At 32.3% G+C, this 27,060-nt stretch overlaps 1 protein-coding gene across 10 annotated transcripts in view; it reads right to left on the reverse strand.

Moving 5' to 3' along the window:
* SRPK2 (SRSF protein kinase 2) overlaps nucleotides 1-27,060 on the reverse strand; it is a 253,606-nt gene that overhangs the window by 90,735 nt on the left and 135,811 nt on the right. For all 10 annotated transcript variants that reach the window (XR_004229621.1, XM_031938721.1, XM_031938724.1 and 7 more), the window contains one exon: nucleotides 7,272-7,423. Coding sequence is in view for 9 of the 10 variants with exons in the window: in XM_031938721.1 (XP_031794581.1) it covers nucleotides 7,272-7,423 (152 nt within the window). In the remaining variant the exon portion in view is untranslated. The remainder of the gene's footprint in view (nucleotides 1-7,271; nucleotides 7,424-27,060) is intronic.

The following is a 27,060-nucleotide window of genomic DNA, read 5'->3' on the forward strand; positions in this document are numbered from 1 at the left end:
GGAATGGTGCAAATTATCTGCTATTAAAAAAGAGGCAAGAAAAAGTATTTACAATGGAGGGGGAAAATGGGAGTGAGTGAGTGAACCTTATTCTTGTCAGAACTGGCTCAAATAAGAAATAATATACATACTCAATAGGGGTATAGAAATGTATATTATCCTGCAGGAAAACAGGAGGGGAATGAAATATGGGAAGGGAGAAGAGTTTTTTAAAAAGAGAGAATATATTGAGGGAGGCAGTGATCAGTACCAAAACACTTTTGAGGAGGGATAGGGTAAAAGGAGAGAGAATAAATGGGGGGAAATCCAATTAGCAATGTTAATTAAAAAAAAAAAACTTTGCAAGGCAAATTTCTCTAATAAGGCCTCATCTCTCCAACATAGAGAGAACTGAGTCAAATTCAAATTTATTTTAAAAAATAAGTCATGTCCCAGTTGATAAAATGATCAAAAGATACGATCTGTGCCCAAAGGGCTGTAAATTCATGCATATCCTTTGACCTAACACCACTACTACTAGGCATAAATACCAAAAGAGGTTAGAAGAAAAAAAAAGGAAAATCACTTATATATACAAAAAATATTCATAGCAGTTCTCTTCTCAAAGCAAAAAAATTGGAAATTGAGGGGATGCCCAGCAATTGGGGAATGGATCAATAAACTGTGATATATATTTGTGATGGAATATCATCATTCTCTGGGAAACGATGAGCAAGATGCTCTCAGGAAAAAAAAAATAAACTGGAAAATTCCTTCATGAACAAAGTGAAATGTAGTACATACAAAGTAATAGCAATGTTTTGGGATGACTGGCTGTAAATGACTGTTATTCTCAGTAATACAGTCACCCACAACTACTCTGAAAGACTTGTGGTAAAAAAATCTTATCCATACCTAGGGAAGGAACTGATTATGTTTAATACAAATTGAAGCATTCTCTTTCTTTTTATTAACTTAATTTTTAAATTGTGGGTGGGGATAAGGGAGAGAACCCAGAACTCAAAAATCTTAACAAATGTTAAAAAAAATTTTTTTCCAATGAAACTGGGGGAAAATATTTTAAAAATTAAATTAAATTTAAAAAATAAACAAGTCAGATTAGTTGACCTTCAAGATTTTTTAAAACTCCAAAATCTATAATACAGTGATGTTAACAGATAAATCAAAAAAGAAAATCCATGGAAGAGTAGATTTTTCCCACTTGGATTAAAAGGGGAGAATCAGTCACCCCAAACCTAACAGATTAAGATCTTTGAGGTAAGGGAGGAGCAGAAAAAGGAAAAGATAGAAAATAAAATTTAATAATAAGATTGAAAGAAATGATCATATTAAATCAAAAGGAAGATGTCAAGGACTAAAGGGACACTAGCATAATAAACCTGACTTACAAACTCGGTGACCTCATCATAAAAATCACTATAGAATGTTGAAAGTAATAACTAGTTCACTTTTATCTTTGGTGTTCCCAGAACTTAGCAAAGTATCTGGCAAAGTATCTAGCTTTTCACTGATCATAATGAAGAAATAAAAGAGCTATATTCATTCAAAACACAGTAATTTAAAGAAATATATATCTATCATTTCTCAACTCCAATAGAGTTACCTAAATATAAAGTTTGGTAAAAATAGGTAAAAGGTGTTTATTTTGTTTTATTTCAGCAGATACTGCAACTTCTTAATGACAATTAAATTTCAGAAATAATCCCTTGATATGAGTAACTAAATAATTGACAGGGATTAACCTTGTCAAGGATTTACAGTAAAAAAAAAAAAAAGTATAAAATATATGAAAATAATTTATATAATTATGTAAGAAGTTTTCACCTGTTTTTACCAAATTAAGTAAAAATCCCAGCAAAAAGCAATGTAACATTGCTAATGCTATTAGTTATTTCAATTAATTTTTTAGTTTACTTTCTAGGATTTTTCTAGTAAACTATTCTATCATGCAGAAAGTAATAGTTTTGTTTCCTCTTTGCCTGTGCTTATTCCTTCAATTTCTTTTTTCTTGTCTTATTGTTAGTGCTTCTAGCATAAATACTGAATAGTAATAGTGATAAGGAATATCTTTGCTTTATCTCTGACCTGCTGGAAAATTGCCTGGCTTACCCCAATTATATATAAGGCTAGTTCAATCACTTGAAGAAAAAAGCTAAGTAAAGCTAGTTGTGTATATTCCTAGTCTTCCTGGTGTTTTGAAAAGGAACAGATGCTATAACTTGTCAAATTTTTTTTTCTGCATTAATTACTATCATTATTTTTTGTTGCTAACAATATGATCAATTATGTTTACAGTTTTCCTAATCAATCCTGATTCCTATCAATCCTGATTTCCTACCAATCTTGAATTGCTAGTGTAAGTTTAAACTGGTCATCGTGTATAATCTTTGTGATACATTGCTACAGATTCCTTAATGATATTTAAAATTTTTACACTATTCTTTAGGGATATTGATCTGTAGTTTTTTTTTTCTGTTTACACTCTTTGGTTTAGATGATGGCAAGGCCATACTTGTGTCATGGAAGGAATTTAATAGATGCCTTGAATTTCTTATTTTTGTAATCAGCTTATGTAGTATTAATATAATATTAGAAATGTTTTTAAGTGTTTAGCAGAAATCACTTTATAAATTCATATGATCTTTTTTCTTTAAAAATTCATTTGTGTATTATAAAATTTATTTTCTAAGACAAGGTTATTTAAATTAATATAGGCACTTTAATTTTTGTAAACATTATTTTACTGGCATATAATTGGGGGAAATGTTCCTGATAATTTCTTTTATTTCTTCTACACTGAATATAAAAATTTCCTTTTTTTTTTTCATTTTTAAAACTAGCAATTTCACTTTTTAAAATCAAATTGGATAATTACCAATTATTCATTGATTTTATTCATTTCTCCCCAACACACCAATTTCAAATTTTATTTATTACATTAATGGCTTGTTTTCCCATTTAACTAATCTGTCTTTGGGTGTTCAGAATTTCTATTTTAGTGCTTAATTGAGGATTTTTAATTTGTTGGTTTTCAAGAGTTTTTTTTTTTTCCAGTTGTACATACCAGATCCAGTGAACTGCTTGCTTTGTTTTACTAAACAAAGTTTTTAAACATGTAAGATTTCCTCTAAGTACTGCTTTGACTACATCCTCAATTTTTGGTATATTGCCTCATTTTTGTCATTATCTTTAATGAAATATGAATTGTTTCCACAATTAGACCCATTTATTCTTCAGGATGAAATTCTTTAATTTTCAATTAACTTTTCAACTTTACCACAAAGGCACTTTATTAAACTTTTATTGTATAATGGTCCATAAAATTGCATTTAATGTTTCTGCTTTTCTACAACAATTTGTGAAGGTTTTTTGACCTCATAATATGATCAATTTTTATGAAGCTCCCACACCTAATTTATTAACATTCAACTCTCATTTCATCTTTTTGAGAAGTCTATTTTATCTTAACTTTTTCCTGATATTTTACTCAGATTCTTAATTAATTTTTTATGTTATTGCTTAGGTATACAGGTCTGAGAGGTTTAAATTAAAGTCCCTAAATACTATATACATTTACTCTTTCTCTTCTCTTCATCACAGAATCCACCTCTCTATATGATGGCTATGAAGACTAGATTGGAAGCAGAATGTGTGGTACCATTCCCAGAATTCCTGCACTCATTTGCTTGTTGTTGGTAGTTGGTCAATCTTTGCTGGGTATAGTACTGAGGAAGGGTAGCCCCTTCTCCAGTGATTTCTCAGCAGGAGCTGGACTATAAGAAGCAAGCCTGATGGTCTGGGAGACGACATTGATACTATCAAAATTCTGGGAGTTTGAGTTCTGGGATATCTCTGTTAGAGTCATAGTAGAAATGGTGATTAAGATGCTAATGACAGACTTTCTGGCACTTTTTGTTTTATGTGTATCTCTGAGTGTCCTACTGCTTCAGACAGGTTGGCCTTCCTGCCCTGAAGGCAGTAATTCCTAGACAGCTAGTGGGAATGCCTGGCCCCTTATTCACATAGGATGTATCCTCTCAGTCTAATTCTGTCATTCTTTAACTCATTAAATGCTAAAAGCTCCCTATCATGTCCAGAATCTAATACAAAATTCTTTGATATTCAAAGCCTTTTAAAAACTTATTCCCACCACCACTTTCTAGTTGGCTAGGATGGTTAGCAATGCAGTATCAACATGCAGGAAAGTCAAGTATCGATTAAGGCTAGCAGATGGAAAGTCAGCTACATGTCACAGCACATATGGTGTTGGCTCTACAGACAGGAGAACCTGAGCTCTAATCCAGTCTCAAATATTTATTGGCTGTGTGACACTGGGCAAGTCATGTAACTGGGCAAATTTTTGTTTGCCTCAGTTTCCTCATTTTCAACTGATGAAAAAAATGACAATCGCTCCAGTATCTGTCAAGAAAATCCCAAATGGGTTACAAAGAGTCACACGTGACAAACAACTGAATAATAAGTGGGCAGAAGTAATATAAGCATGAGGTCTAGAAAGAAGAAGAATCTGCTCACTATGGAAAAGGAATTCCAGAAGGCAGAAAGTGGTAGGAATAGATAGGATTGGAATGGGATAAAATATAGTAAAGGAGAATAACAATGAGAGACGGGAGTGTAGGAAAATACTCTTATGCTTCTACAGGGCTGCTAATAGATTAAAATAAAAGTAGGGAGAGAAACAGAAGGAACTGGCAATATATAAGAGAAGCAAATGAATTACAAAATTTTAAATCTCTAAGAAGGATTTCAAAGGGCATAAATGTCCTACATGAATTTCCAGAGGTGATTAGTACTTTCTGTGTGTAATACATTATTTCGACAGCCTTCTGCCCTTTGAATCCATTCTCACGGTTTTCTACCAACCTCTATTATTATATCTACATTCCCATAATCCCAAAGCTCCTCCAGGCTCAACATTTCAACTACCTACTATATACTTCTACTTACTTAGTCTGTTAATCCCTTGACATTTCAGAAATGAAATTAATCCTCTTGCTTCTGCCCTCCAAAATTATTCCTTCTGAAGTTTCCTGATTTTGATTAATGGCACTACTAGCCACCAATTCTTATAATTTTAGAATTATATTTGACTCATCCAACTTTTTTATATATTCAATCAGCTGCTAATTTTTCTCATCTACTTTTATAATGTCTTTTCCATTTAAACTCTCTTTTTCATTCATATTCTAACTTGTCTAGTACAAATTCTTTCATTTTCTAACTTAAATTACTGTAAAAATCCTCTGACAATCTTCCTTCCAGGACATAGATTCTGCATTCCACCCTTCACATTAGCTCCCAAGCCAAATCAGAGACTCTCCTCACATTCTTATTTTGCCATCTTTAATCTCCATTCCTAAAATGAACTCTACTATTTCAACCCCATTTTTTGAGGGAGGGAAGCAGAGAAGGGGTCAGTTCCTTCCATTCATTAAGACCCGGTTTAGATGTCACCTTCATTAAACTTAAAAAAAAATTCAACAATTCCAAAAGAAATTAATTTCTGCTGATTCTAATTTCTCATGAATTCTGAGTGGGCTTTCATTTATACTAATCTTAAATATCAGGGTAAGTTTGTATATATCTTCCCCCACCCATTTCAGTCTATAAGTTCCTTGAGAGCTAGATGTATGGCATACTTGTTCTATATAGTCAATGTCTAGCAGATACAAATGTGGTGAATTAAATAAAAAATTATATGTTTTCATATTGGATTTAATATATATTTTAACATGTATAACGCATATTAGATTGCTTGCCATCTAGGGGAGGGAATGAGAGGAAAGGGAAAAATCTGAAACACAAGGCAATGCAAGGATAAATGTTGAAAAATTATCTACGCATATGTTTTGAAAATAAAAAGCTTGTAAAAAATCAGTGTCTTCTATACACTTTGTGGATGTACCAAGATGGATTCTGATCTTGGGAGGTCATATAAGGATTACATTTATTTTGTGTTCCTTACCTTTCTACTCCATAAGGAAGAAGAAAGTTAAATGCTAACTTACTTGATAATGTACTATTTATTCAAAAAGTATCCTCACTAGCTAAAAAGAGCCTGAACCTGGAATAATGAAACAACAGCACAATCAGAACTTGAGCCAAAAGTTAGGACAATCAATTATGAACTGAACTGGTTCCAACCTAATACACAGGTATTTTTTTTTTATTTAAAAAGCTTAATTTTTTTTAAAAGCTTAATAAAGATAACTAAGATTCGAATTAGAGGACACAACTATCAAGTTTAACTATTCATTCATGAAATTCTAAAAATTAACTCTCCTATTACATTACATCATTAAAAAACATATCAAGATAATTTAATCTTAGTCTTGCTCACAAAAATGCTTTTACTGATTTTAGAATCAATATTATACTCTTGGAATTCTATATAAAAAAAAGCTCTTTGAAGAGAATTTCTACATGTTCTGTAAAACTGAAGTTGAAGATATTGTCTCATATTATCATCAAATTCCTTACTCCAGGAAAAACATGATAAAACTTTCCATGATTTTATTTTCAAGAAAATTTTTCCCCCACAAATTAATATATAAAGGAGGCAGAGAGCAAATTTTGAAACACAAAATGTTTCCCTTTCTTCCTTAGCTATCAGGAAACAAAAAGGCAAAGTCAGTGCCCAACCATAGTAATTAGCTCATTTCAAATGTTAGGTAATGGTTACTTGTTGTGCTCCTATTATTATAGGGTTTCTTGTTTTTCTCTTCTTGTTTATATTACTTTTCAGTGGAAAATGTCATGGAAAACCCTTTTAAAAATAAGCAGGATATACATTGCACATTCAAACACATAAATTCCATCTTTGTTTTGTTCTCTAATCTTTCTTTATCCCTGCCTTTAAGTTTTAATTTGATTAGACTGATCGAAAATAGAAAAATGAAAAGATAACAGGAGAAAAAAGTTATATCAAAATGTTCAGAAATTTAAAGAAGTCAAATATATATTCTTCTCACTTGTTCTTGTCATTTTTTACCAAAGAATTTTATAACCTATGTAAAACTGAACATAGAGCAAATCACTATGATAAATTATGAAGTAATTTCACAAAGAATAGGAAATATTCTTAAGACTTTAAATTGATGCTAAAACGAAGAAACTAATTTTAAAATATCAAAGACATCTACTACAAAACTCATACCCCAACAACCCATCAAAATTCTCCTTTAATGAAATATAGGAAAACAATTTTAGAAAACAAATACTGTAAAAATTTAGCAGTTCATATTTGAGTTAACCTTTGCAGTAATCTGCAGGGTCTTCTTGCTCTTCATCATCAGATCCCAGAATTTCCTCTTCTGGTTCTGGTGGTGCTGGTTCTGGTAGAGGTGGTGGTGGAGGTGGTGGTGGTGGAGGGGGTACAGAGGGAGCTTTTTGTTGCGGCTCCGGCCTAAAAATAGGAACAACATATATATTATTTTCTCATGAATACACCTGGGAAGTTGAGCAACAACAATAAAAAAATTTTTAAACCCTACCTGAGAATTATGAGATGTCACTTGTAACAGTTTTGTTGTAGTGATTTTTTTTTCACTGAAAAGTCAAAATCCTGATAAGCTAACAGTCAGAAAATTGAAGTAAAATATTCTACAGCACCAAAAGATACCAAAAAATTTCTGATTCTCACCAAAGAGAGAGGCAGCTAGGTGAGACCCTGGGCAAATCACTTTGCTCAACTATGAAATGAGGATAGTAACAGCATTTATCTAGCATATGAGTTATAAGGCTCAAAATACGCTCTTGGAACTCCTCAAATATCATAGCCTCCCAGTTCATCAGTATCAAGTCCCATGATCCCCAACTTTACTTGACTTCATTAGCACATGAGGATGGTGACTATCACCTGTAATTGCTATATATCAGTTCTGATAACAGTTCTCTCTGATCACAATCCTTTCTATTTCCACCTCTCTCTCTGGCTTATTCCTTATTAATCTATTCTTTTTCCCGACTGAAACTTCCAAGCCCTCTATCCCTATACCTGTTTTCCTAATTCATTATTTATTTCTTCTCTTCCCAGTTTTAACCCTCTACTTCAACTAGGTAGAGTCCTCTATCATCATTATCTCCCTGACTTCTCTCTTCTCTCTTCATGGTTTTCCTTATTTTCTACCCATATCTTCTTCCGACCTTCTTCCTTCTTTATTCCCATATGTTGCCAAAGCTGCTATAAGAATGCAGTAAACAACTATAAACTGGATCTACTAGAATATTTTTGTTGTTGTTGTTCAATCATTTCCGTTATGTCTGACTTTTCATGATCCTTTGGGGTTTTCTTGGCAAAAATATTGAAATGGTTTGCCATTTCTTTCTCTAACCATTTTACAGATGCATAACTAAGGTATGCAACTAGAAAATGTCTGAGAGAAGATTTGAACATGATGATGAATCTTCCTGTGTCCATACCCAGTGTTCTATCCACTGCCCCACCTAGCTATCCTGAATATTATGTTACCTGAGGTCAACTGGGTCCTTAATAATATGCAATTTTTATTCTCTCCCTGTCACATTCCTCTTAACAACTGTTACCAACCTCCTCTCTTCAAACCATGCTCCCAAAACAACTAGGAAAAAAAGCAGTTCATTTTGAGTTCTCTATTTTCCATTGTGTACCATAAAAATCCAGTCCTCTTTTCAAAGACACCATTCTATAGTTGTCCTCCTTGCTCCTATCCCTTAGATCACTGCTTTTTAAGCTTCTCTTCTATCTTCATCTACTAGCTCCTTCACTTCTGAAAACAAACACCCTCAAGGTTCCCAAAATTAAAACAAAAACCCACAACCTTCAATCATTCCCTTTCCTTTTACAACTAAGTCCTAGGAAGAATTATCTATATTCTTTACCCCCACTTCCTTATCTTCACTTGTTTCTCATAATCTTTCCAACATTATTTCTTTCTGACATACTGGATTAGAACAGCTGTCTCATGGTTAAGAAAAATTTTGTAATTATTAAATCTATTCTCAATACTCATCCATTTCTCTCACTGCTTGCCTTCTTCTGTGACATTGCTCTCCCCTAGTTTTCTACCCCATCTGTATAGCTACTTTTCAATTTGGAAAGTGACAAACCATTTCTAATATCTAAACATAGATGATCCCAAAGATTATGTCATGAACCCTCATCTATCTACTACCCCATCCATGACGTTGTCACCTGCTGTGGTTTTAATTACTGACTCTCAAGACAGAACACAGAAAATGAAGCAACAGCAATAAATCACTTTCAAGTTATATAACTAAATGTTCCAAAAGAATTGCTATCATAATTCAAATATCATTTTGATTTTTATGGTAGCAATGCAAAAAGAGTTATTCTTTTTTTAAATGAAAAAAACTGGCCAGTTCTTTCCACCCTTAGGTGAAATGACAAAAATAAAAGATGTGGAGTTCAGAATAGGAATTGCAGCAGTAATGCTGTTTTCTTGAAAGAAAAGTATGGATTCAAAAGGCATAAAAGCAAAGCACCTATGACCTAAATATGGAAAAGATAGGAAGAGTCTACTTGGCAAATTTGTTTCATCAGAAATATAGTAAAAATTAAATGTTTTCTCCCAATTTAGCTAGTTATACATAAAATATTATTTAATGAATTAGTCATTATCAGATGCAAAGAATGCTATAAAAAAATCATAACAAGAGTAAAATCCACGAAAGAGAATATAGGATTTTTATTTAAAGCCTAAGAGATTAACATTTTAAGATACCTTTCATATAAAGTCAAAATGTAAGCATTTAGATTGACCAAAAAATTGATTAAAAAAACCATAAAATGTTTGAAAATAACCCAGTTATGTAATCCTGTACATGTCATATAATCTCTTTGGATTTCTATTTTCTTATTTGTAAAATGAGAGGGTTAGATGGGACAATCTCGAAGGTCTTACAATTTTAAAAATTAAATTCTGTCAATATTTAGTTTTTATAAAGAGCATGTAGAAACATCTCTGATGGGAAAGTCAGTTAATGTGTTTGCCAAAAATTGTTAATTTTTTAAAAATTTTATTGCAGCTCTTTTCTTTTACATCAGAGATATTTCTATGTATGCCATTTTGCTGAACACTAGGTGAATTTTCCTTAAAAAACAGTTAAGGAAAACCAATTAATATGTCAATCATATCTAAGAACATATACAATATATAAAGACTACCACAATAGACCCCTAGACCACTACTTCCCCAAAGAAAGAAGGTACATGTAAGAATGCTTTAAATAACAAATTTAAATAATTGTTGAATAAATTCACTCCCTGGGTCCAGCTCAACTCCAAGCTATTTCCCCATTGGACAGCTACTGCTGCCAAGACTAAAAGTCTAATCTATGCATCTACACATTTAAAAATAAGAGTTCATAAATCCCCTTAATGTTAGAAGACATAATTAGCTTAAAGCAAAATATACTTTAAGCATTGGCTTTTAGGTTTTACATGTAAAATCATATTGAATATATTTCCATATTAGTCATGTTATAAAAAAGAATCAGAACAAAAGAGAAAACCTACAAGAAAGAAAAAGCAAACTCCATAGTTCTTTCTCTGAATATGGAAAGCATTTTCCATCATAAGTCTTGTGGAATTTTCTTAGATTGTTATATTGCTAAGAGCTAAGTCTACCATAGTTGATCATCACACAATGTTACTGTTACTATCTTCAATATTTTCCTGGTTCTATTCATTTTATTTGGCATCAATTCATGTAAGTTTTTCCATATTTTTCTGAAAGTTGCTTACTAACCATCTTTTATAGCATAAAGGTATTCCATTACATTTATAACATATTCAGAGATAATATAACTTGTTCAGCCACTCCACCAATTGATAAGCATTCCTCAGTTTTCAATTCTTTGCCACAAAGAGAGCTACTATAAATATTTCTGAACATTTGGGTCTTTTCCCTCTTTTTTATGATCTTTTTGGGATACAGACATAGTAGTGGTATTGACAGATCAAAGGATATGCATAGTTTTTATAAGTTCTTTGTTCATAATTCCAAATTACTCTCCAGAATGGTTGGATCAGTTCACAACTTTTTGATCTCATTTCCAGCAAATAATTATATAAATATATATACCTATATTGAATTTATATATATGTTTACCATGTTTAACATATATTGGATTATTTAACATCTAGGGGAAGGGATGGGAAGAATGGGGAGGGAAACTGTGAAACATAAGGTTTTACAAGGATCAGTGTTGAAAAATCGCATGTGTTTCTAAAATAATAAGCTTCATTTAAAAAAATAGCATTTTCCTTTTCTGTTAGATATGAGGTGGTCCATCAGAGTTGTTTCAGTTTGTGTTTCTCTACCCATTGTGATTTAAAGCACTTCTTCATGTTACTCTTAGTACTTTTAATTGCAAGTTTCATCTCCTATTCCAGGATCATTTGAGAATAGTTTATAATAAGAACTTTCTAATAAGAGATTTGGCATAAAAAGTATTTTTCCACAGCTACAGCAAAGCCATTTTCAAGTAAACCTAAAATTTTCATACTCAGTGAAGTAGTCTGGTACAGCGGAAAAAAGTACTGCACAATACATCTTAGCCCCTGCTTGATGGCCAACTAATTGTATGATTTTGGACGTTTTCCAATTTCTAAAACAAGGCTTCCACTTATGAAAAATAGTTGCAATACATACAATAATTCCCTCAGATAATTATAAGAATGAATGAAATCACACATAATAAATTCTATGTATTAAGCACTAAATGAGTTATTGAAATTATCAGTGGGAAAGCATGAACAATAATTACCTAAGATGCAGAAAATATACATCCAATTTTTAAATGACTTTTTTCACAATATTTCCACAATTTTTTTGAAAAATGAAAAAAGCCACCATCACCACACAAGTTCTATATTCAGAAATTCTCAGAATAGTGTTACTTGCCTTAAAGTCAATATTTTAGTTCCAAAATTGAGATGTTAAATATTTTGCCCTTTTATTTAAAGGGATTAACATTTAAAAATTAAATTATACATAATAGTTACGCATAATGTAGGACCTGGATTTAAGGTCTTATACAAGAATCTTGGATACCTCATCACAGTATGCAAAGCAAACTTTAGATCTCACTGGCTACACAGAAAACAACAAGGTCAGGGTGGTTTTATCATACCAGAAGGGGTTGGCAGTCTAAAAGAAATGAAATATTAATTCTACTGACAGCCACTTTGTAAGGAATTATTAGTATACAGTAATACAAAAATCAAAAAATATATATAAATAGCCTTCAATACTTTTTTAACCCTCTCATTAACATATAGTGACAAGTAGAGGGGAAAGGAAGAAAGAAACTAAAGTCACACAGCTTTTATTACTCTCCCTGTTTAAATAGCATCAGAGGTAGGATTAAAACATGAAATCTAATAGTATTCCAACCTAGGAATACTAGAACTCCAGCTCCTTCTTTGTATCCATTTCACACAATGCTTCATGATCTCAAGATTCTAAAAATTAATAAGTCTGATTTCTGAAAACTAACCATTGCTAAGTGAAAAGAGTTTTCATTAGTAGACTATCTACTTAGTTATGAATTATTTGGCTATAAAAAACAAGAATTAAATAAAATGAAAAATCCTTCTCAGTCTTAATCAGTTTCCCCATCTTTTCCAGTCTCATTAATAATGCAGGAATCATTTACAAAGGAGCTATATATTTACAGTCAGATCTTCCAATTGAAGAAGCAAAGGGCTTAGGGATCTGGACCTTGGGATCAAGAAGACTGGGATTCAAATCAGACACTATCAGCTGTATGGACCAATTTTGGACAAGTTACTTCCCTTCTCTATGCCTCAGTTTCCCAATGTTTAAAATAAAGTGGTTGGAATAAATAGACTCTACGATCCTTTAATGATATAAATCTATGATTCTCTAATCTTATATGAAAAAACGTATGACCTAAAGCTGAGACAACTCAACCCTAAACTATTTATACAAATGACAGAGAATGAAAATGGGATATGGAAAGCAAAGATAGTATCTACTACAATCATTAGAATTATTTTATACAGAATTTTAAAATGTAAAACAATACCAATAACAAGGAAAGCAAAACCACTTAAAAGAAATTTCATAGAAAAAACCCACAAACAAAAACAAACAAACAAATAAAAAATATCATTTGACTTATTTGACAGAAAGAGAGAAAGATGGAGAACAAAAACAACACAATCAACATTTCACTTTTAAGAAGAATATCACTTAAAATATTTGGGAATCTATCTTCCAAAGGAGGGTCAGGAACTATATGAGCAAAACTACAAAAGACTTTCCACACAAATAAAAGTCAAGTCTAAGCAAATGGAAAAATATTAAGTGCTTTTGGATAGGTCAAGCAAATATAGTAAAGATGACAATATGACCTAAACTAATCTATTTATTTAGTGCTATACCAATCAAACTCCCAAGAAACTAATTTACTGATGTAGAAAAAATAACAAAATTCATCTGAAAGAACAAAAGGTCAAGAATTTCAAGGGAATTAATGAAAAGAAAAGCAAATGAAGGTGGCCTGTACCAGATCTAAAACTATATTATAAAGCAACAGTCATCAAAACCATTTGGTATTGGCTAAGAAATAGAACAGTTGATCAGTGGAATAAGTTAGGTTCACAGAACAAAAAAGTCAATGAATATAGCAATCTAGTATTTGACAAACCCAAAGACCCTAGCTTTTGAGATAAGAATCCACTATGCTAGACCTAAAACTATATTACAGAATAGTGACCATCAAAACCATTTGGTCCTGGCTAAGAAATAGAGTAGTCAATCAGTAGAACAAGTTAGGTTCACAGGACAAAATAATCAATGATTATAATAATCTAATAATCTAGTGTTTGACAAACCCAAAGAATCCATTTTGGGGATAAGAACTCAATATCTGACAAAAACTACTGGGAAAATTGGAAACTAGTATGGCAGAAACTAAGCATTGACCCACACATAACACCATATATCAAGATAAGGTCGAAATGGGTTCATGATCTAGACATAAAGAATGATACTATAAACAAATTAGAAAAACATAGGATAGTTTTACCTCTCAGATCTGTGGAGGAGGAAGGAATTTGCAACCAAAGAAGAACTAGAGATCATTATTGATCACAAAATAGATAATTGTGATTATTTTAAGTTAAAAAGGTTTTGTACAAATAAAACTAATGCAGACAAAATTAGAAGGGAAACAAACTGAGAAAACATTTTTTACATTCAAAGGTTCTGATAAAGGCCTCATTTCTAGAGAATTGACTCAAATTTATAATAGATCAAGCCATTCTCCAATTGATAATACATGGTCAAAGGAAATGAACAATTTTCAAATGAAGCAATTGAAAACTATTTTTAGTCTTATGAAAAGGTGCTCCAAATCACTAGTGATCAGAGAGATGCAAATAAAGACAACTCTGAGATACCACTACTCACTCTCATGTTGGCTAAGATGACAAAAAACAATAATGACCAATATTGGAGGGGATGTGGGAAACCTGGGACACTGATACATTATTAGTAGAACTGTGGCTGGATCCAACCATTCTGGGAAACAATTTGGAACTATGCTCAAAAAGTTATCAAACTGTGTATACCCTTAGACCCAACAGTGTTTCTACTGGGATTATATCCCAAAGAGATCTTAAAGGAGGGAAAGGGACCCACATGTACAAAAATGTTTATGGCAGCCCTTTTTATAGTGGCAAGAAACTGGAAACTGAGTGGATGACCATCAATTGAAGAATGGCTGAATAAATTATGGTACATGAATGTTATTGAATATTATTGTTCTATAAGAAACAATCAACAGGATGATTTCAGAGAGGCCTAAAGAAATTTACATGAACTGATACTAAGTGAAATGAGCAGAACCAGGAGATCATTATATATGGCAACAAGAAGACTAAATGATGATCAATTCTGATGGACATGGCTCTTTTCAACAATGAGATGATTCAAACCAGTGCCACTTGTTCAGTAATTAAGAGAACTATCTACTCTCAGAGAGAGGACCATGGGAATTACATAGAATTCTCACTCTCTGTTGTTGTTTGCTTGCATTTTGTTTTTTTTCTCAGTTTTTTTTCTCTCCCTTCTTGATCTGATTTTTCTTGTACAGCAAAATAACTGTATAAATATATATACATATGTTGGATTTAACATAGTTTAACATATCTAACATGTATTGCATTACCTGCCAGCTAGTGGAGGGGGTAGGGAGAAGGAAGAGAAAATTTGGGAATAAAAAGTTTTGCAAGCGTCAATGTTGAAAAATTACCCATGCATATATTTTGTAAATAAAAACCTTTAATAAAAAAAAAAAAGAAGAGTATCACTACAAAGCCATGTACAAAGAAAATTTTGCAAGACATGCAGTTAGACAATCATTCTGAGGACAATAAAAGATGAAAATGAAAGGGAGGCAGAAGGAAAATGTAAACATTTTTATATGTAAAGATTTTTATAACAATTCTTTTGCACCATCAAGAGCTTCCTTCCATACTCTGTTATATATGCTTTTAAAGAAGTAGAAATGGTATGAAAGAGAACAAATATGGAAAAAACCCCCCACAAGATTTGACCAAGTATATTTAGGAATGATTCACAACATAGGCAAGACAACTGGAAAGACATGATAGATTGATTTACAAAGTATCTAAGAGAGGAAAAAAAGAAGGGAAAAACTTCAACCTTATTAATAAACCTCAAAAGACATATATACCTACTTTTGCATCTATATGAAATTTCTGTCATTCATTTAGATGCGCATACATACAAGACATTAGCAATAACAATTGACAGAAAACTTGCTATCTTTCTTAAATGACAGTATAACACTAATATAATAATAATATAACAGAATTTGTATAGTATATTAAGGTTCACAAAGTGCTTCACAAATATTATTTTATTCTCACAAAAGCCCTGAAAGGTAATTACTATTATTATCCTGCTTGTGCAGGTGAGGAAATTGAGGTAAACCAAAGTTATGTAACTGTCTTCTTCAAAAAAGTCATTCATCCATACATCAAAATTATTCAAGATTCCTTCAAAATCCTCTGATAATGAACACTAAGTGAATAATGAAACATATTTGATGTAAATTTGATGAGTATTTTCTCACTGTGGTGGAAGAAATTCAGTGTAAAATCAGAGTTCAAAAGGAAATCCCTATGAATGGTTAGGTCCTTTCAAATGCTTCTATTTCTAGTAAGAGAGTACTGCTCCTACTGAAACACTGTAATCTACTGGAAAAGATTCATACTTCATCTTGAATCTGACCATCTACAAAAACAGAATAAAAAAGAATATTTATTGACAAGTTATCATTTTGTAGTGGGATGAACAACCAAAACAGACATCTGACCAGTGTAGGATAAAGTGTACAAATGGGCCCAAACCAAAATGGGGGGAGGGGCAAAAAGGAGAGTTAGGCTGATGGATTCCAGGAAATGGCAAAACTACTGACTCCCAGCTTCTCCCCAAAACAAAGGCCCATCTTTTTAATAAAAATATTTTGATGTAGGATTTTTAGTAAGAATAACTATAGTAGGGTAGTCCTGACTTAAGTCCAAGCCAGTAGTTCAGATTCAAGACTGAAATGAAATACTGGTAGATTATCTCATAATTAGCAAAAGGAGGTTTACTTAGTAAAAGTAGGAGAAGATGCCATAAGGCAGGAAAAGAATTTTTAGAGGAGGAAATTATTCAACAAGGATATAACACTGATTCATTTAGACCACTGCTACCTTACCTCTATACTGTCCATTCTGGTCAATTACAAATTTGAGAGGAGAGCCAGACCAGCTCCTCATGCTTTTTGATTTTGGGTTCTACACAACCAGGATACTACATCAGTGGCCTAAGTCTTTAGGCTTCTAAGCCAAATTGAATTTTAAAAATGAACAGGTGTAAAAGACTCTTTATGAAAGAAATATATAAAAGAAGATGTGGAAGGATGAAGAATACAGATGAGTCAAAAAGACTCTTTATGAAAGAAATATATAAAAGAAGATGTGGAAGGATGAAGAATACAGATGAGTCACTATACTAGGTGAATGCTAAGTAAAATTTATGGTAGGATTTAAACAAGAGTCACATAGGATGGACATAGATTAAGTTGGGATCTGTATTACTGAAAGGGATAATTAAATTACTAATCGTACAGATAGACCCCCTAATTGTTTGAACATATAAATACTATATTCTAAAGATATCTTTATTACCAGACTGTAATATTCTCTCTAAAATGTAATGTTTTCTTGTTGGGATTTTCTTGGGGTCTCTGGAGGCAGCCTTCGTTTCAGTTCAGTAATCACCACAAGAGTAGCCAGAGGTTAAAGTCCAAATCCTTTATGTCTCTTTCCAAGTCCTGTCTCCTTTCCTGGGGCCCAGTTAGCTTTCTTAGAGGCCTGTCTCTCTCCCTGGTTCCAAGAGCTTAAGCTCCTGCCGCCAGTCCTTTGTGCTCTCTGCTTCTGCCAGCTTCTTGAGGTCCCCCTGAATGTGTCTTGGTTTCTATGGGGGAGGCAGGAGGACCACCACCGTCTTTCTCTTCCTCTAGTTCTGATTCTGGCTGAGTTTGTCCAAGCTTATATGGTCTCTTATCAAAGGTGTGACTCTTGTAGAACTATAGTAAGTACTAAGTACATGTATTGAACTAGAGAACTGTTAAGCACCATGCTAAATAACCATTGTCTCTATCAATTCCACTGACTTAGCACCTTGTTTCAAGTTCTGGCCCATAACACCTGACTATTAGAAGAAAAGAGCCACACATTAATATTGATATTCCTGTGACAAACAAAACCAAAAAGTCAAAAGAAAAAAGTTGAAAAAAATGATAGTAGCCTGAGGCAAAAGAATCAGCAGAGTGGTTTCATGGTGTTCAAAAAATTAACAATTAGCATAATTTCCTAAGACCACACAAGAGCAGGGGAGGGAGAGGGGGAGAGAGGAGGAAAGCCATCGTGTCCTCAAAAGATGAACAGTCAAAGGATATTATCAGCTTTCAAATTAAAAATTCAAATTATCAATAATTATAAAGTTCCTTTAAATCACTAATGATAAATGTGAATTATAACTATGAGATTTTACCTTCTATCTTTCAGGGGCAATGATAATTTTTTAAATGGAAATAATGCAACATTAGAGGTAAGGAGCAAAGAGAGGAAGCACACTTCATTGCTTGCAGTGAAGATGTCTGATTCTAGAAAACAATTTTGGATGACATGATAAAACTTCATTAAATTGAACATGCCCTTTCACCCTCAAGCTGTCCCAATACTAGGAATTTACTTAAAACTGAACAAATACAAAAAAACCCCTCTAAGTTTCAAAATATTTACTACTATTTTTTTCTTTATCAAAGTAAACAAACTAGAAATAAAGTACATACCAATAAATTAATTAAAAGTTTAAGACTAGCGATGAAGTATTTATTTTACTATGAAAAAATAAAGATATTGGTGTTGAGTATCACCATTCCTCCCTAAAAATGGTCAATCAACATAATGGAGCTACAATTAAGAAATGGTCAAAAGAACGCACAAACTACCTTAAGCCATTAAAAACTCGAATTTCCTTGTCAAACAAGGGGATGGAATCCAGAGGCAGTGCTGACTTACACTACTAATATTTATAAGTACTTTTAAGTTATGCAAAGCATTTTAAATGCTTTATCTCAAAGTTGAAGAGAGTGTGGGAAAACTGACACTAATGCATTCTTGGTGGAATTGTGAACTGTTCTAGCCATTCCGGAGGGCAATTTGGTATGTCTAAAGGGCTATAAAACTATGTATACCTTTCAATCTAGCAGTACCAACTTCTGGGTCTGTATCCCAAAGAGATAATAAAAAAGAAGAAAGGACCCCCATGTACAAAAATTCCCCCAATTGGGGAATGGCTGAATAAGTTATAATATATGAATGTAACAGAATATTATTGTTCTATAAGAAATGATGAACAGGCTGATTTCAGAAAAGCCTGGAAAGACGTACATGAACTGATGCTGAATGAAGTGAACAGAATTAGGAGAGCATTGTACATAGTAACACTGAGTTAATGTAATAATCAACTATGACAGACGTCCTTATTCTCAGTAATACATTGATCCAAGATAATTGGATTTGGGATAGGAAAAATGCCTCTCTACTAAGAGAAAAAACTATGTCAAATGAATGCGGATTGAAGCATTTTCACTTTTTTTTTTGTTTGTTTTTTCTTTCTCATGGTTTTTCCCTTTTGTTCTGATCTTTTTTTACACAATATTACTAATAAGAGGCTATGGCAGGCCTGGTAAAGCATATTCCCAGTAAAAAGTCCCAATCAGTAGACAAATCCTTATATCTTGTCATGAGACAAAGGTCCAAATGGCTGTCCTTATAGAGATTCTAAAGGCAAACTCTGATTGAACTCAGTCCTTAAAAGGACAAAATTAGCATTCTACACAGATGAATAATGAGCTAGCCCCAAAACTAATTAGGAATTACAGCATGAACAAATTACATTTGGGAAACTATATTTTTAATGATCCTAAAACATTCCTAAGGATTGTTGCTGTTTGTTCTTCATTCCTGAAAAGTACCATAACATCAGGAAGGTGTTGGCTATGACATACAAGTGAACTGGATTTAAGTGAAGAAGGTCTGTGTCACCTACCTCACTTTCCCCTCCAGAGCTATCTGGGTCCAGTAGAATGACTGGAGATGGCCCTGGATATTATGATAGACCTTGGCCTTTTTAAGCTAAGTTAAGATCTTTAAAGCCAGCTTCAGAAGAAGTATAAACTGTGTTTAAAGTGCCATTTGCAGAACAGGCACAAATTTGCAATGAAAGATTTTCTGGGTATTCTCTATAATCAAGAAACTATAGAGCCAATAAAATAAAAATATGGGAATGATTAAAGTTTCTCTAAGAATACATTATTTACTAGGATAAATGATTTAGAATTAAAACCAGTAAAGGTCTAATCTACAATTCTTTTCACTACACAATGCTACCTGAAACACTTGAATGAGAATATCAACTTTATAATAAAAAATTGGCGAAAAGTTTGTAAGATAACATTTGTAAAAAGGGAATCAGGATAGTCTTCCTTCATTAAGAAATTTATTTGTAGGCAAACTTAAAATTTCTACTGAAAATAAAAGATGCTAACAAAAGGAATGTTTTTACTTTAAACACAAACTGTTGAACCTTTATGGTTCCAATAATAATAGTCTTAGTAGGCACTTATTCATGTTATAACTATTTCTGATTACCAGAAGTAGTAGATGGTGAACTGATTAGATCTGATTTCTGTTTCTTTATGTTAATTCGGTATGGAAAGCTTTGACCAAGTGGTTAAGTGATATAGTGGATATAGTGTTAGATGTAGAATCTGTAAGACACAAGTTCAAATGAAGCTACCAATGCTTACTAGCTTTATGACCCAAGCTGATCACTTAATTTCTCAGCCTCAGTAAAATCAGTAAAATGAGAATAGTAATCTTATGATTGGTATGAGGATAAAATAAGATTACTTGTACTTGTCAGAGCCTATGCTCTTCTCTCATGGCCACTGGGAACCCAAGGCAACCACCATGACAAGGCAAAGTACATCAATAACTTAATGTTAATCTACTTTTCTCATCTGCCTTACACAAATATGTAACCACACGTATCTTGAACTTTTAACTGCTACCTCTAATATTTTGGGAAACAGGAAGTATACTCTATTATGAGCAATTGACTATGTCTCTTATGGCTGTGTCTTGCCTCTGTACATATAATCTTCTCACCCTGGAATGTCCCCCCAGAAACCTGCAGCCTCCTTCTCTCAATGAGTTCTACCCAGAACCTCCATTTTAAGGAAAGTCCAAGACAACCACCATTCATTTCTCTTCTGGAACTGCTTTTGACTACAGATTTCATCATTCCCCTATAGGAGTATCTTCTTCCTCTCAACCTTTTTCTGAACTCAATAATGTATCGTTTTCCCCTTTGAAATGTAAACCTATAGAGAACAGATAGTGTATTTTTGGTTGTATTTTTATCCCCAGTACTTAACAAAGAGCATGGCATTAGGTATATTAAATGCTTAATAAATTAATGACTACTCACTAAGGTGAGGTTTAGTATCATTTGAATCTCAGTTCATAACTTATTTAATAAGACTGATAGGAAATAAAGGAGGCAGAAAAAAACAAGATGAGAAGCATGTGATATTTGTTACTCCCCTTACTTTATCACAATTAACACTATCATAAAAGTTCCATTATTTTCTCAGTATGGGTATTTCCTTCACTGATATAGATTGAAAGAAGACCATTTTAAGAGTCTGGAGAATATTGAAGAAGATATGGAATAAAAAAGTACACAAATGCCCTAATAGTGGAACTGCAAACTGTTCCAACAATTCAGAAGAACAATATGGAATCATGGCAAAAAAGCAATAAAATTATGTATACCCTTTGACTTCGTAATACAGGTTATTACAAGATAAAAGAAAAAGAAACAATATGTATGACAACAATATCAACAACTTTTATATAATGATTATAAAAATATTTATAGTATTAAAAACCCCCAATTAAATACCAAATTTGAAATTCTGAAAATAAAAGGGGAAGCTGAAAAATTGAAAGTAATAAAACTAATGAATTATTAAATAAAACTAAGAGTTGGTTTTATGAAAAAATAATTAGAAAAAAGAAAGAAGAAAATCAAATTGTTAATCTCAAGAATGAAAAGGGAGAACTTTCTACCAATGAAGAGGAAATTGGAGCAATAATTAGGAGTTATTTTATCCAACTATATGTCAATAAAATTGATAATCTAAGTGAAATGGAGGAATACCTACAAAAAGATAGATTGCCCAGATTAAAAGAAGAGGAAACAAATTATTTAAATAGTCCCATTTTAGAAAAAGAAATAGAACAAGATATTAATCAGCTCCCTAAGAAAAAATCTTCAGGGCCAGATGGATTTACATGTGAATTGTACCAAACATTTGGAGCACAATTAATTCCAAAACAATGCAAACTATTTGAAAAAATAGGGAAAGGAGTCCTATCAAATTCATTTTATGACACAAATTATGGTACTGATACCTAAATCAGGGAAAGTGAAAACAGAGAAAGAAAATTATAAGCCAATTTCCCTAATGAATATTGATGCAAAAATCTTAAATAAAATATTAGCAATGAAATTACAGAAAGTCATCTCCAGGATAATACATCACAACCAAGTAGGATTTATACCAGGAATGCAGGGCTGGTTCTATATTAGAAAAACTATCAGCAATATTGACTATATCAATAATCTAACAAAAATCATATAATTATCTCAATAGATGCAGAAAAAGCATTTGATAAAATCCAAGAACCATTCCTATTAAAAACACTAGAGAGTATAGAAATAAATGACTACTGACTAAGGTGAAGTTTAGTATTATTTGAATCTCAGCTCATAACTTATTTAATAAGACTGATAGGAAATAAAGGAGTTTTCCTTAAAACCATCAGCAAGCATCACATGTAATGGGGACAAAATAGTACCATACCCAAAAAGATCAAAGATGAAACAAGGTTGCCCACTATCACTATTACTATTTAGTATTGTCCTTAAAATGTTAGCTTTGGCAATAAAAGAAGAAAGGAGATTAAAGGAGTAAGAGTAGATAAGGAGGAAATCAAATTATCATTCTTTACAGGTGGTATGATAGTATACTTAAAGAATGCTAGAGAATCAACTAAAAAACTACTAGAAACAATTCACAATTTTAGCAAAGTTGCAGGTTACAAAATAAATCTATTTAAACTACCAGTATTTTTATATATTATCAACAATGTCTAGTAGCAAGAGATACATACAAGGATACAATTACATTTAACATTACATTTATATTATCTATAAAATATTTGGGAGTCTATATGCCAAGGCAAAGTTAGGAATTATATGAACACAACTACAAAACACTTTCCACACAAAGAAAGTCAGATCTAATCAATTGGAAAAATATCAAGTGCTCTTAGTTAGGCTGAGCAAATACAATAAAAATTATAATACAACCTAAATTAATCTACTTATTTAGTGCCGTACCAATCAAAGTAACAAGAAATTATTTTTCAGATCTAGGAAAAATAATAACAGAATTCCTCTGGAAGAAAAAAATGTCAATGAAGGTGGCCTAGCTATCTATGCCAGACCTAAAACTATATTATAGAATAGTGATCATCAAAACCATTTGGTACTGGCTAAGAAATAAGGATAGTCAATGAGTAGAACAGGTTAGGTTCACAGGACAAAATAATCAATGATTATAATAATCTAGTGTCTGACTAACCCCCAAAAAACCTAGTTTTGGGGATAAGAACTCAAAATTTGACAAAAACTGCTGGGAAAATTGGAAACTAGTATGGCAGAAACTAGGCACTGACTCACAACTAACACCATATACCAAGATAAGGTCGAAATAGGTTCATAATTTAGACATAAAGAGTAATATTATTTTTTTATGTTTATTGTGCATTATTTCTTTTTTTTTTAAATTTAATAGCCTTTTATTTACAGGATATATACATGGGTAACTTTACAGCATTAACAATTGCCAAACCTCTTGTTCCGATGGCAGGATGACCAGTAAGATGTTAAATATATTAAAATATAAATTAGATACACAATAAGTATACCTGACCAAAACGTTATTTTGCTGTAGAAAAAGAATCAGACTCTGAAATATTGTACAATTAGCTTGTGAAGGAAATCAAAAATGCAGGTGTGCATAAATATAGGGATTGGGAATTCAATAAAGAGTAATATTATAAGCAAATTAGAAGAACATAGGATAGTTTACTTCACAGATCTGTGGAGAAGGAAGGAAATTTGTGACCAAAGATGAACTGGAGCTCATTACTGAACACAAAATAGATAATAAGTTTTTTTGTACAAACAAAACTAATGCAGAAAAGATTAAAGGGAAGCAATAAATTGGGAAAATATTTTTACATTCAAGGATTTTGATAAAAGCCTCATTTCTAAAATGCACAGAGAATTGATTCAAATTTATAATAATTCAAGCCATTCTCCAACTGATAAATGGTCAAAGAATAGGAACAATTTTCAAATGAAGACATTGAAACCATTTCTAGTCATATGAAAAGTGCTCTAAATCACTATTGATCACAGAAATGCAAATTAAGACAACTCTGAGGTACCACTACACATCTCAGATTGGCTAATATGACAATATTAGTCAATGACAAATGTTAGAGGGGATGTGGGAAAACTGGGACATTAATACAATAGTGACTGTGAACCGATCTAACAATTCTGGAGAACAATTTGGAACTATGTCCAAAGGGTTATCAAACTGTACATTCTCTTTGATCTGGCAGTGTTTCTACTGAACTTATATCCCAAAGAGATCTTAAAAGGAGGGAAAGGGACAAAATGTGCAAAAATATATGTGGCAGACCTTTTTGTAATGGAAAGAAATTGAAAACTGAATGGATGATCATCAGCTGGAGAATGGCTGAATAAGTTATGAGATATGAATATTATGGAATATTATTGTTCTATAAGAAACAATCAGCAGGATGATTTCAGAGAGGCCTGGAGTGACTTACATGAACTGATGCTGAGTGAAATGAGCAGAACCATGAGATCACTGAACACAGCAAAGCAAGATTACATGATGATTAATTCTGACAGACGTGGCTCTTCTCAACAATGAGATGACTGAGGCCAATTTCAATGATCTTGTGATTAAGACAGCCATCTACACCCAGAAAAAGGAACTGAGTATGGATCACAACATAGTATTTTCACTTCTTTTGTTGTTGTTTGCTTGTATTTTTTTTCTTTTTTTCCCCTTTGTGATCTGATTTTTCTTGTGCAGCAAGATAATTGTATAAATATGAGTGCCTATATTGGATTTACATATATCTTTACCATATTTTAACATATATTGGGTTAGTTGTCATTTAGAGGAAGAGGTGAAGGGAAGGGGAGAAACAATTGGAACACAAGGTTTTGCAAGGGTCAATGTTAAAAAATTATCCTTGCATATGTTTTGAAAATAAAAAACTTCAATAAAAATATTTATAGTAGCTCTTTTTGTGATGGTAAAAAATTGGAAACTTGAAGGGATTCTCACCAAATGGGGAATGATTGAACAAGATGGCCTATCGGTGTGATAGAAAACTATTATGGTGAAAGAAATGATCCAGAGAATATTTCAGAAAAACCTGGAAATAAATATATGAACAAAGCAAGCTCAGAAGAAAAATTTATAAAATCACTGCAATATCATAAGAATAATCAAATGTGAAAGACCTAATATGTTTAATCAATGTAACGATCTACCACAATTCCAAAGGACTCATGATTTTTAAAAAAAATGTTACTTACAGATAGAGAATTTATGGCCTAGCAAGAGTACAGAGTAAAGTAATTTTTTTCTTTTTTGTTCTTGGCTATTTTTCCTCCCAGAACATGGCTAATGCAGAAATATATTTTGCATGATTTCATATGTGTAATGCATATTTTATTTCTTGCCTTTCTCAATGGATGGGAAATGGGAAGATGAAGAGAATTTAGAATTTTATATTAAGTTTAATTATATATACATATATATAAACTTAATTATGTTAAGTTTAAAAATAGAGAATATTTTAAGGATATATGTAGTCATATGCACTTACACATCTGTGTGTGTGTATATGTATATATGTGTATTTTCTTATTCAATCTCAGCTACAATATATAAAGTAATATCTCCATTTTACAATTGAGAAAACTAAGGCTCAGAGACTAAATTATTTGTTTGGTTAATACAGCATGACTTAACTCAGGGCTCTTCCAAACCCCAAACTAAGTATGCTATCTACTCTGCCAAAGATCTCGTTTACTGCTTTGGACATTTTGGTTTAAAAAAAAAGTTCAGTAGTACATTAAGCAATAAATAATTGTTCAAACATGTTATGAACATGCATGTTTGGATATAGATTTATTTCTGTAATGATATGGAGCTTTGGGAGCAACAACTATCATTGTAATCTGGGATTTACAACACTTTTTTGTTGACAGAGCAAAAAAAAAAATGCAGCAAAACATTGCACTTATATTTTGACCCCTCAAAAGAAAAACTTATATATACTCTCACCCATTCATGTAATTTTATACTTGTCAGCAATACTATTTTTAAGATTTTGCCCTTTTTTGCTATTGATGTCATTACAAATATTATGGAAGTTGTGGACAATATTCCCCACCTTAACACCTTTTATATTAAAAGTTATAGTTTTTTTTCCCTGATCTACCTCCATCTGAAATCTCTGTTGCAACAAAGAAAAATCTTTAACTGAAATATCTTGTGTCACAGTCTATCTCCCAGTTCCCTACCTGTATAATAAAATGAGAAAGGTTAATTTCAACATGTGTTTTCTGATATTGGGACTGATTATTACAATTAATTAGCATTGTGTTGTTTTTTGGTACTCTTTTCATTTATATTACTATAGTTACTATATATAGTAACTATATATACTGTCATTCTCTAATTGGCTGTGTGTGTGACCTCATAGACCTGATATATAAGCTGTTATGGGCCAGAACTCTGAAACAAGGATTCTTACAAGATGTTAAGTCAGTGGAATTGATGAGACAATGGTTGTCTAGTTTAGCATGGTGCTTAATAGTTCTCTAAGTTCAGTGTGATTGATTTAATCTTACAACAAATAATGGTTTCCTAGTGACATAATGATTGGTTTATACTCAGTGTGGAGCATATAAACTGGGAGCCTCAGCCAGATTGAGAGCGAGAAAAGACAAAGGACTAGAGATAGGAGATCAAGTTCTCAGAGTCAAGGAGAGAGATTCATTCCATCTTCATCAGCCTTCTGGTGGCTGGCCAGTCCTACTGCATTTTCTCCACTGAAACCAAGTCCCCTCTGAAGGCCAAGAGAAAGCTAGCTGAGCACCACGCAAAGGAGACGATAAAGATTTTTGGACTTTTTAATACCTGGCTATTTTTGTGGTGATTAATCTGCTGAAA

This window comes from Sarcophilus harrisii, chromosome 5, assembly GCF_902635505.1.
Source record: "Sarcophilus harrisii chromosome 5, mSarHar1.11, whole genome shotgun sequence".
Taxonomy (NCBI): Eukaryota; Metazoa; Chordata; class Mammalia; order Dasyuromorphia; family Dasyuridae; genus Sarcophilus; species Sarcophilus harrisii.